This window comes from Varroa jacobsoni, unplaced genomic scaffold, assembly GCF_002532875.2.
Source record: "Varroa jacobsoni isolate VJ856 unplaced genomic scaffold, vjacob_1.0 scaffold_322, whole genome shotgun sequence".
Taxonomy (NCBI): Eukaryota; Metazoa; Arthropoda; class Arachnida; order Mesostigmata; family Varroidae; genus Varroa; species Varroa jacobsoni.
The window spans coordinates 41,468-53,627 of record NW_019213224.1 but is presented as its reverse complement, the minus strand read 5'-3'; the positions used below and the strand labels follow the sequence as shown (position 1 = coordinate 53,627).

The 12,160-nt window shown below is 40.2% G+C and overlaps 2 protein-coding genes across 2 annotated transcripts in view; one reads left to right on the top strand and one right to left on the bottom strand.

The window, feature by feature from the left end:
- The first annotated feature begins 4,209 nt into the window (after positions 1–4,209).
- On the top strand, positions 4,210–5,783 carry RpLP1 (Ribosomal protein LP1). The gene is made up of 2 exons (XM_022831310.2): positions 4,210–4,450; positions 5,453–5,783. The coding sequence occupies exons 1-2, from the start codon at positions 4,318–4,320 to the stop codon at positions 5,653–5,655; spliced, it is 336 nt and encodes a 111-aa protein (XP_022687045.1). The 5' UTR covers positions 4,210–4,317; the 3' UTR covers positions 5,656–5,783.
- A 661-nt stretch (positions 5,784–6,444) lies between these two features.
- Positions 6,445–12,160, bottom strand: part of EMC1 (ER membrane protein complex subunit 1) — an 8,658-nt gene continuing 2,942 nt past the window's right edge. The window contains exons 4-12 of the mRNA XM_022831309.2: positions 11,689–11,820; positions 11,230–11,422; positions 10,657–10,931; positions 10,238–10,444; positions 9,908–10,027; positions 9,408–9,622; positions 9,038–9,224; positions 8,364–8,741; positions 6,445–7,900 (exon numbers count right to left, since the gene is read on the bottom strand). Of these exons, the coding sequence (XP_022687044.1) occupies positions 7,481–7,900; positions 8,364–8,741; positions 9,038–9,224; positions 9,408–9,622; positions 9,908–10,027; positions 10,238–10,444; positions 10,657–10,931; positions 11,230–11,422; positions 11,689–11,820 (2,127 nt within the window). The 3' untranslated portion in view covers positions 6,445–7,480. The remainder of the gene's footprint in view (positions 7,901–8,363; positions 8,742–9,037; positions 9,225–9,407; positions 9,623–9,907; positions 10,028–10,237; positions 10,445–10,656; positions 10,932–11,229; positions 11,423–11,688; positions 11,821–12,160) is intronic.

The following is a 12,160-nucleotide window of genomic DNA, read 5'->3' as shown; positions in this document are numbered from 1 at the left end:
TGTGGGTGCGTGTGTTCTCGACAACGTCTTCTCCCATTTTCCTTTCGGTCGCTAATTTGGTTGCACCTCACCACCACAACCAAAAACCACAAACTACTCTTCTTCAACAGGCAAAAACCTTTTCTCGATCTTGGCCGGGGTGACACTGCCCAGTTAGTGGTCAGCCGGCTTCGACGAGATCGCCATTGTGCATGCGCAAGCCCGTCAATTCCATTTCGTTCTGCTCGCCCGATCGCCTCTCTCGCTGTCAAATAGAAACTGCATATAGAATCTGTCGACCAACTGAAAGTGTAGCTGAAACATAGACAGAAACAAAAAAGCAAAAAAACTCCAAAGTGCTTTAGCCAATGACTTCTTAAAAACTCTCCGTTATTTACTGCCGAGGGATTAAGCTTCTCAGCCACTTCCGACCGAATCTTCTTAACCGAATCCGGTCGTATCGTCCGACCTTAGAATTCACCCCCGTAATTTATCGACAGCCCATATATATCTTCAGTTAAGCTTGTATCTTCTAATGACGATTGACCGATTTCAGCAAATATGAAATTTCCCTGCCAAACGTATTCTTAAGTCGATCGTTCTTCATCCTGTAGAGAATCCGCCTTTTCATAAATAATTTATGCTGGAGCGTCTGATGAACTTCAGGTACGTAAGAAGATTGGACATGAAGGCAAGGTCGTACTAAGCTTTGCCTCCTTCGTAAATTCTGCCCGACTCGGTGTGCACCGAATATGAATTTGATAGCACTAGAAATTCTTCCTACCATCTCCCTTAACTTGGCGCCGCCGAAAAGGATTGATCAAAACCCTTCTCGATGTTGTCTTCATATTAAATGTCCTAAGACTCTTACGCATAGTGGATCCGCCGCTGCAGTTTGTCTCTATTAATCGCTCTATTTACGTGATGCGTCTGTTTAGTTTTTAGTTCAATTTATTTTAGCCTTGAGCACGACCACAACGACTGCTGACACTACAGCGCCTCGAGGCAAACTGCAGATTGTGCTGTTACAATTGGCTGCCACTCTCTTGAGACTTCGTTGCATTTAATTAGTGCCATAACGATTCGATTATTAATTTGCCAGCCTATTTGCCCCGCGCCACTTTCGCCTAAATCTCATACGACACCCCCTTCGCGACTACCTAAGTACCGTCCGCCACCGTACTGTCTACTGAAATGCCGCAACGTGCCGTAGTTAACCACCTAACGAGGCTGCCCTCGGGGAACATTACCTCGATCTCGACTGTTAACCTATCGATGTGAGTTATGCGACTCTATTAAATATTAAAATCCGCGTCGCTACACCGTCTCAGACTTTTCTACTACTAAATTACTACACCACCTGTTTGGCAGCATTCGTCACCAATCAGTCTCCACTTTTTTCGTATAAATACTAGTATGTAAAGTGTCTTTGTTTGGCGCTAGCGTTACGAAAAAAACGTTACCGTCCCGAATCACCCGCCTCGTACACGATTCGTGTTCTACAGCCGCCGCATTACTACAGACTTATTCTTTTCGTAGTAGAATAGAGGGCACCGACACCCGCCACATTGTTTTCCGCCGTCCTGCCTTGTTGTTGCGAATCAGTTGATTTCTTTGTTATGATCGCCTGGGAAGCCCCGGGATGAAAGTGTCTTTAGTATATGTAGGACAGCGAAGTGTTCATTTGGCCTTCGTTAGTTGCCGATTCGTTTCATTAGCAGCCTTCGCCTGCCTTATAATTAAATAGGGCCCCCCATTATACTTGTTCGAGGCCACTCGAAGTGGCACCAACAGATTATAGTAAACTGCTATCGTGATCATACCATTGCTTTTATGATCTTAAACTCTGGGTGGGCATCTTTTTCGTTTTATAGTAGTAAGGTTTAATATCGTTTTAATAAATAGCCTGGGCTTAAACGTGTTAATGGGTAATCGAGGGTGGGATTTTTGTAGGAGCTGGTAACTGAAGCTGAAGTAAACCGGATTTGTCTCCGGCAAAGATCGTGATTGCCTATTGGATTGTTTTGGTAAGTATTAAGAAGACGTTTGAAAAGAAGGTTTTTTAGGTGGTAAGTAATCTATTTAATGGCAATGGAAGATTGCACCTCAACGCATCGTGGAGCAATATTGCTTTAATCTAACCACTAATGAACTACGAATAAAAAGTGTTTGCTACTGTTTACAGAAAATAGTTGTCTTTCTTAAGGTTATTTGTTTCTAGGCTGTGTATATATATTAGGTTAGGAACTGACTTTGGCTAGAGTTTTTCGTGAATCAGAATTCCAAGTGAGAGCAACTTGAAGGGTTTGACCAGTGAATCTTCGAAGACATTAACGCATCGTCTTTTATGTAAAGTTCGTGCTACCATTACATTAGAGCCCGTATCTAAAGCAGCAATTTTGAAAAGCTTACCATTCAATATTTCGACACTCAGTACGAAGCTTTCTGGCATTTATTGATTAACGTGCGGCTGTGAAAATCGTTGTATGAAATTTGCTGATTAAATTAAATCCACCGCATAGTCTTAATGCCCTGATATCGGTCCGAACCCTGCCATCGATACGGGTTACGCAATGTGCGTTTATAAAAAAAAAACTGTTTAATTCGTGAAATCAACTAATTTTTCCTTTCTTAGAAATTCACAAGTTCTTCAATATGAAGATGACGTAAGACATAATATCTATTGTAAAATGTAAAAAAAAACGAAAGACCTAAATAACGATGGAAAAATGGCAAGGCGAGGATCCTTCACTAGAATCTTCGCCACTAGTGAAGACTGAATGGCCATATGCAACAACGTAAACACAACGGTTTCTGCTTGAACTTTCTAGCAATTCTGTTTTAGTTGTTAACATGAACGTCATGCAAACAGAATATCAACTTCGAAAACGCGCATATTTTAAACTCCATATACTCGTAGTGACGTAATATAACGTACCCATCTGGATTTTAGTGGAATTGAATCAACAAATGTGTACAATGGATTTTACTCTTTTAGACTTGAACCAATATTGTGACTATTTTCTAGTGGGCTTCTCGACTCCGGTAGTCTTGGATTACTATTCAATCTTCGGGTCAATTTCACTAGATGCTCATCAAGTATGTATTTTGAATACACTTTGGTATTGCGTATACATGGTAGTGTGCGTTTCCTGTTACCACATTATAGTAATTTAGAAGAATTAAGAGTCTCTAAAACTAATGCCTGGTGTGTATGGTGGATAACAGAAAGCTTTTAACCCCTGTATGTTTGCTAGCGCCATACTTGTGGTGTAAGGTAAAGCGTTGTCTTACAACAGAGGTTCCCCTCTTTTTATCCCTTTCTACATTGGCTTCCTTATGGAGAGTTTTCTGACCATCTTTTCCGAAGGTTGACACTACTTTTTAGATGGAAACGAGACGCAAAAACTCAGGAAGCTGTTGTGGGAAGCACACCTGTATATTAGACCACCAAACCGATATCATGCGTTCTTGCAGCTGTATATTTGCTTTAGGGTGATAATGTCGTGTCGGTTCACTTGCGTCCACTTACTGCAGTAATGTGATAGCAAAGAGAATCAAGCATCCCTATATTTCCATTTACGTCCCGGGATCAAATTCCTCGGCATCCAGTTTTCTTATTTTTTTACCTTTATGATTTCATCAAGGTGAACAGGTAACGTGGATGCTAATATCCATGTACTTTGGTATGGTTCAATTTCCCCATAGTTTTATACTGCTCAAATAACGAGCACCCACTGCGAACGTAAATAATACATTCATAGTGGTTTTTTTCGAGACTCTAATAAGTTTAAAATTTTCGTAAAGGTATTTTTCCATTCCTCTAGTTGTAGACCCCTGATCGAGTACCGAATTTATGTGATGAGCTGCCTCAGCCACTATAATTACAAAAGAGAACCTATATTCGTTAACCGCTCAAATCTTTTCATTTTCCGAGAAATAGTATCCTAAAAAACGGTCTCGAATGCTAAAAAAAAGCAAGAACATCAAAAAAAAATGTCGGAACGTATCACCGTCATAAAATATCCCTACTTAAAATGTGAAATTAGTTTGGTGCATTTTGTTTTAAATAACCAGACATAGTTCTCTACAACACATCAGTAAATAGTTTGAAAGCTTATCTTTGTATTAAAATTTACAAATTTGAATTTTCGCGCTACAGTTGCCGCAATTAACGAGAAAGTGGCAGCGCCACGAACGGCGCCTGACACCGTCAACCAGTTGCTGTCGTTTGATTTCCGGTTTCGAGGTCCTTTTTCCATCGTGTGTCGTTGAAGGTGCATTGCTCCTAGACGGTTAAAGCATTCCGCAGCGTGCACTAAAACCCCAATAAAAAAAATGGCCTCCAATGACGAGCTGGCTTGCGTATACGCCGCTTTAATCCTGCAGGATGATGAGGTCGGTATCACCGCTGAGAAAATCAACTCGATCCTGAAAGCCGCGAACGTCTCGGTCGAACCCTACTGGCCGAGTAAGTTCCATGTGCATCCAGCCTTTGCGGTTTGTGAAAATATGTTTACCTATGTCCTATAATGTGAAGCCAGTGTGAACTTAGTTCAGTGCAGTAATATCTTAAGATATGTTCCGTGAAATAGAACAAAAATTGAATTGTTTTATCGCAATTGCATTTTGAACACGTGGCCTGAATTCAACACCATCACCGCGATTGCTGTCAATATTGTGTACTGTTGCCAGTTTGCCTGTTCTACTGAATGCTGCAAGTGATTACGTGCTTTAATTTATACGCATAAAACGGATGCTTGTGACGAAGTGACAATGCTAAAGTCATGCTGGCAAGGACTTTTCAAACGCTCCTGCGTTTAGATATGGCCAGTGTGTTATTCTCGTAATAGTTCTTGACTAAGTAAATAAGACTGGTGTTGCCGCATCGCTGTTCTACAGGTTAATCGGGTTTCTAATGACAATGCTCTCCCTTAGTTTTGCCAGAAGAGGAATCATTGTGACAGTGCTTTTCTTCTAGAGGAAAATTTGTTTTATCGTTGTAATAATTTGGCTCTATTTTTTGCTATCTAAATCGCTAAATATTTAAAATCTGGGCATATAATTAATTTGTCTTAAGGTCCGTTGACTTACCGTTTATAATGGTAGTAGTTTTAATGCTTTGAAGGTCAAGAGAATAAAATTAAATGATTCAATAAAATTCAATAGAGTTTTACTTATTGGCTTCATCTATGTACAAGCTGCAGCTACTACTAGGCAGTACTAATGAAATCGACTTCAGTATCAATATAACCCGCAGATACTTGTACGTTTCATCTTTCTACTTGTGGAAACGCTTCAGAAGCTTTACGACTGCAAACAATACTATAATTGCGTCTACAAGCAGTTATTTTTATTGCGGTTGTTTGCTTTTTTTTTTACTACGCAGGGATCCGAAATACACCTTATGGTGCAACTCAACTAAATCGTTTTTCCTAACCGCTTCTGGTATGGTCACTTGTTTGTGTTTCAGCTCTCTTTGCGAAAGCCCTTGAGGGTTGCGACCTGAAGGCCCTTATCACGAACGTGGGTTCAGGCGTTGGCGCAGCTCCTGCAGGTGTAACAGCAACTGCTGCGCCACCTGCCGCTGGCGACGCGCCCGCTGATGCCAAAAAGGAAGAGAAAGAAGAGGAAGAAGATGAAGATGAAGACATGGGCTTCGGTCTCTTCGATTAAACAACTACGAAGTCGTCGATGGCGGTGGCGGCTTCAGTTCAGCTGCTGCAGCTACTTAAGTTCCAAGGTGACGATGACGACGACGACGACAAAGAGAAAATAAATGTCGGTCCATTTTGTTATATGGGGGACAACTGTTTTTATTTTTAGATATTATGCGGATTTGGAGAGTGGTTGTGCATTGAGTTTTTGAGTGGACTAGTCAATAAGAAATTGGGTGAAATATTTGGGTCAGTAAGGTATCTGTACGGCACGTCTTCACCAGCGAAAGAAATTTATTTCCATGTGCTTTCACGGCAGGATTAGTTAGGTAGACCAACGCTAATAGTTACGTCTATTAAGACTAAATTTTTGGATAATTTTTGTGAGACACAAACTAGATATACGACTACAGAATAAGATGTACAACTGAAAAACAACATATACAACCAAAAAAAAACGTATACAAACAAGATACATAACTATTAAAACGAGACATAAAACTAAAAAACGTTTAATTTCTAGAAATTTTTCTTAAAGAAGGTTTAGACAACTTTACTTTTTAGTGACTCTCCCTAGTAGTTTCAGTCAAACTGGTTGATGCGCTATAAATCAGTTATACGCAAATATGAAGACCTCATTAGTGCGTTAGAAACGTCAAACAAGGTTCTTAAACGAGTTTACTCCGTTGACTTCTGTAATTGTGAAGAATTGCTGTTTTATGAAATGTACACGTATTTAATTCGATGGCATTAAAAAAAAGTGAAATCAAGTTCGACCTTTTTCCTGTAAGCCAAAAACACCAACGGCTTCCATTTGTAAAGTATAAAATATTTATTAATGGTATACACTATCATGACTATATGTACATTTTTTCGTATTTCCACATCGTTGAGTTCCCTCATAAACCCTTGTGTCATTATCTGGCTGTCACCACTGAGGTTTTGGTTTGCTTTGTTGCGATTTGCGGAAATCTTAAGCGGCGGACAACAGCTCATTTCTCTCTGGCTGCGCGCCCTTGGGTGTGTCCTAAATAATTGATTTTTTGTTCGTAAATTATTCATTTTCTACCGTTCTGCTTTTCTCAAGAACCGTGCTAATAAATCTCATGCATGCATACACTCACGCAATTCGCAAATGACAAAACTATGAGAAACTTATTTTACTACACCAACGATACAAACTGTATATGCAGTTTACATTGCCTTTTATATATGTATATTGCTAAACGCAATCCTTCGTAAATTTCTTCAATTTAATTGCCCTTCTTCCAACCTTTTTAGATGCTCACAACTCGTCCTTGGTTCCCCCAGAATTGCATATGGTAAGAACATAATTTCATACTAACCCACTGAATGCATATATTCTTCTTCTCTCGTCGTTAGAAAAGAAAATAGCAAAAAAATAGCATCCATACACTAACATTTAATTATCGATCTTCGAGGTATCACACGTAGATTGCTGTTTATCAGCACCGCGTGTACGAACTACATAAGCTTCGTTGCTGTTACAACAATGCGCCTAAGTGTTAGTAACTACCCCCTAAAGGAATTGAGAAATATCGACCTGCTACCATAAATAAAGAGCCTCCCCCAGAAAAACGGGTTACTTCATGTATGGAACAGTCTACCAAAGTACAGAAGCTCCCGCGGCTGCCTCGTCTTTTGTTTTCTCTGGTCCCTCATAGCTCTGTTAAAAGTCGTCTGCTTTTCTTTTTTCCTGTTATCGTCACTTTAGTTGTAAAAGCGTACAAGAGCAGACGATCAAATGCTCCGACAGGGAGCTAACACTTCGATTGACTTTAATATACGTACTGTCCCTTTCATATAATCTCCCCACTTGTCGCTCACTTCCAAGCTGCCTTGAGGGCTTTTCTTGCAGCTAACGCTTTTGTTACATAGCTGGCAAGGACTAGGCCCGACAGGACAGCGCAGATGAGCAAGTGATCAAAGTTGTCTTTAAGGATGTCAAAGTTCTGACTTGGCGCCACTCGCGTATAGTACATGTCTAAGCCATAGGCTAGGACGAGGCAGGTACTTTCAAGGCCGGATGGCGCTGTTTCGATGCCACGAACTCGTGCTATAGTCTGGTTGTAGTTAAGGATGCCTTGCGGCGGCACGATCAGCTCGGGAACATAAGGAATAAGACCTTCCTCACGGTGCATAGCTGTTGGATTGACGGGCCGCCGGGGATCGAGCATACTCTTAGGAATCTCAAGTAAAGAGCCTTGCGCATTTGCTGCCAAGATCAGCTTTGATGTTATGCCCTGAAGAGTAAAGAAAAACATGAGATATGTAGGTAAACAGAGGCTTTTTTGAGAACAATATCAATAATGACAGAATGGTATTTCATAGTAAAACTCAGAGTCTGAGAACAAGTTTGCGGTAATAAGAGCGTGAAACTTAGTCTTAAGAACTAGGTAGCGGTGGAACCTTCATAGAGGCTTAACGGTTTTAACAGTAGCGTTGAAACACTGAGGCGTTAAACATCCATCCCCTCAACGAAAGGGTCAATTAACCTTTGGGCGATCTCAAAGTCAAGAAGAAGAGTGGTTAACTACTGTGCATTATAGAGCACTTTTAACAAACTATTTACTTAAATATCTAAATCATATTGTCGATTTTGGTAGCTTTGACTAGCCTTCCCCACGCATATGATTTAGTTTGCGCTTCTCATTATGTCACCAAAAAGGAAATCATATTTCTATGAAAAAAAAGGCTGCCATTTACCTTCTCAGTCACGGTATCCTTCAACTGAACGATGTGATCTGGTAAAATGAATGTTGCATGTTCGATCTTCGGCTGTGGAGCATCAAAACTGCTGAATGTATCATTGGGCTGCTCAAGTCCAACGTAGAGATCTAGAGCGCTGATTTCCTGGCGGCGCATTTTCTCATTGATATATGAGTAGACCAGCCAGTTTTCGCTATGAACAAGGTGAACTGGACCGCGGGCTTTGTGGTGAACACCCTGGTACACAATTGCTCCAGTGACGACGTCGACAAGGTACACGAATATGCAAGCCTGTTGCGGGCTGTGAGTGATCATTGCGGCTAGATTCGGATTCGTGTATTTATAGAGGACGGTTCGATCCCCCAGCACGCGACCCTACAATTATGCAGCCCCGGTTAGGCGCTATTTCTGAAACTGCTGTTTACTTTACCCTAGAATTCAGAATATATTTGCTAGTATGTATAAAATGGATCCGGTGTGAATTTGTTTTGTTACATGTCGTATACAAATTGTAGTTTATGGGGCCCGGTCATGTTATTCACTGAATTACGATTTCTTTCACGGCTGAGCATAGACTCATTAGGCAGTACAAATGTACGACTCTACTAAAAAGGTGTGCCTTGCATGTCTTTATACCATTACACCTACGGATAAATAGCAAATGTATGTACCTGTGAGTGAACATTCTCGGCGCCCTTAACGGCGACTGTTTCAATACGAGACCCAACTGCAAGTCGCATCATCCACAACTCCTTCGGCTTTCCATTTTCTATTAAAAATCCTTTAAGGATACCATCACGCGCTGCTGAAAGAACGTAGTGCTTGTGTTCATAGTTCGTTGGATATACCTCGACTTTCCTGAAATGCATCAGCCAAAGTAGCGTTTCACGAATAGAAACACATTTCGATAGTATAGGCGTAAGAAAACTTAGAATAAAAACGTACCATAGTTTTCACTGTTTTCATCCATTTAAGTTTTAGTTTCGATATATATGAAGGACGCCTAATTAACAGGTCCAAAGCTGTATCTAGCATACTAACATGTTGACTTCGTCAAAGAGCAGAATTCCCTTAAGGAAGTCATCATTTGGAGACAATAACGAAGATTGCGTGATTGTGAAAGGGAGTTCTCGCTCATCGAGAACCTGGCCCGTGATGGGGTTAATGGACAAAACTCGAGAGCCCCCTGACGTAGCCCGGCCAAGGACTGTCAGTACAGGTGGATGTGGAAAATGAGCTGTCGATCGTTGTGTAGCCTAAGAAAAATAATTCAGAAATTGAACTTTATCAAAAAAAATATTTTAGCCTCGTTGGTACGCTTTAGTAATTATTAGCGCGCAAATGATCCCCTAGAACGTCAAACAATATTAATAATTAAGTTCCATTTATAGTTAATCTAATGAAGCTTAAATACATAATATAAAAGACGTATAAGTCCGGACTATTATTTGGAATTAGATGAAGGCATAAAGAAGCCAGAATTCCTACCAGTTAGGCATTCAAATATGTTTCTGAGACTGGACTTCTATAAAGATGTTTACCATAATATACAGCCCATTGACGAATGGTCGCATTTCGGGGACGAATTTGCTCCACAGAATTTCCCCGCTTAGGTTGTCAATAAGGAAGAATTTCCCTACGCTAGTTGCCATAAACAGAACCTGTAATTTTGCAAGCAAAAAACGATGACACATTCCATAATTGGTGTCAATTTTATAACCTAATTAAAAGCATTTAGATTACAAAGATGTATAACACTACTTCTCGTTTATTTTATAACAACATTCTGCACAACAAGTAGCTTACTGTCTCAAAGTGGAGGCGGATCCTCTTTATGCTGGTAGCTGCCGACCAAGCAAGAAGAAACTTACCTTATGAAAACCAAAATTGTCTCGAACAAGACCGAAGTTTTTACTCAGGGGGTTTTTGTGTTCGAATAGCGAAGTGACCTGTTGCACTTGCGAATAAATTCGTCTTAAAAGCATACACACGATATCCGACGACTTTTCTGTAAACTCTTCTTCGATCTGAGCTTCGACGTCCGATAAAGGCAGGTCCACAAATTGAACGTTCGTCACCTATGATCATACAGGTGCGCGTATTTCGATAAAACCAACACTATTTTACCAGAAATAATAATTACCTCTCTGAATATATTTTCGACAGATCATCATAAGCAATTCCGGTTTACTATCAATGTTTTATTTTTTCTCGCTTTCTGCGAGTATAATATATTTAAAGAATGGAAATGTACTGGATAAATATTTTGTCACGATGACTACCAATTTACCTCACTGAGTGCCTCTTCGCGGCTCCACATGACACGTCCTTCTCTCTGGAACATGATGACAGCAGCGTCTCGAGTAGTTGCCAGCACGCGATAACTTAGCGCTCCGTCTCTACGTGTTATGCCGGTGACTAAGAGAGATGAGACTTCGGATGAGAACACGTCCGGCACGCACAGCTCGGCATCTAGGCCGCTTTCTTTGTTATGCTGAAGATCAAGGACCGATAGGCTGAGGCAAAACGTCTCTGTTAATCGTATCAGCACGTGGTAAACCTGACCTATAGTAATGACAGATACCAAAAGTCACAGGAGCCGCAGTAACTAACGTTAATATGAGAGTATCCTTCAATGATAACCTGTGGTATTTATATATTACTATCTACCTACGGCATACTAACCTACCATTGTTAACTTTCTCCACGGAAGCTCAGAACGTATTAAATGCATACCTTTTTACACTCGCGGAATTGTAGATGGGTAACATAGTTGATGAGTTAAGTGTTTTTGGATAAAATTTTAAGATACTGACAAATATTCACAAGAAAATTAAAATCGATATTATTAGTCTAAACTGACCGTTAGTCTTAAAACCGGTTATATCTTTCAGTCCGTCGAACTTGCTTAGCACTTTAGGCCCTTGGTTAATAATCTCAAGCAGCCACGTCGTACTGCCTGACTGGAGTGCGACAAATGGTCCCTCTGGAAGTGGCTTCAATTCAATGGATGTTGTTGAAATACCCAGAGACTTCAATTCAGTTGGCACAAACTCCTACATAAGCAAACAGGATTCACCACGCACTTTGTTATGTACATACCGCCTCACTTACGTAAAATAATTGCTACAAGCCATTGCTATTTTAGTGAACTCTGACACTTAAACTAATTTTTGAAAGTGAATTTGAGTTCTAGAAGCGATGTATTTTAGGTGGAATATAACACACTGAAAATACAACGTCGTATGTTATAACTTAGATTTAACTCAGCTCATAATAGTAAACGTTATCGTTATTCTATCATCGTTGATGTCACAGATACCTGGGAATTATGTTCAAGGGAGACAATCTGGAGGCGCTTGTTGTTATCCAGACAGGTGAAGAAAGCCCCACCTACGAGCGTACACTGGCCAGAACGTGCAAATGGAGCTGGAATTTGAGGAGATGTTTTCACCTACAATGTCATTAAAAGATCACAGTAAATAATTAGTGTATAGTAACGACATCTCCTTTATGCGAAAGTTTTGATTAAAATAAAACCTTATTTCTCTATTCAATTTACGAATAGAATATCGTCCATATATTCTGTCGCTATCTGATAGCAAAAGTTAATAAATCTAGATGAAACGTGTCTAACTAAACAACAACTTACAGAACATTTGACGATCCATGCGCACTTTACAGCAACACACTTAAATAAAAAGTTTCACAAGTATCCTCTTTTATGAGGTCTGACTGCTCCTTGATGTTCCAATTATCACCTTAATCTCACCTCTTTGCTCAGACCTTTGCAG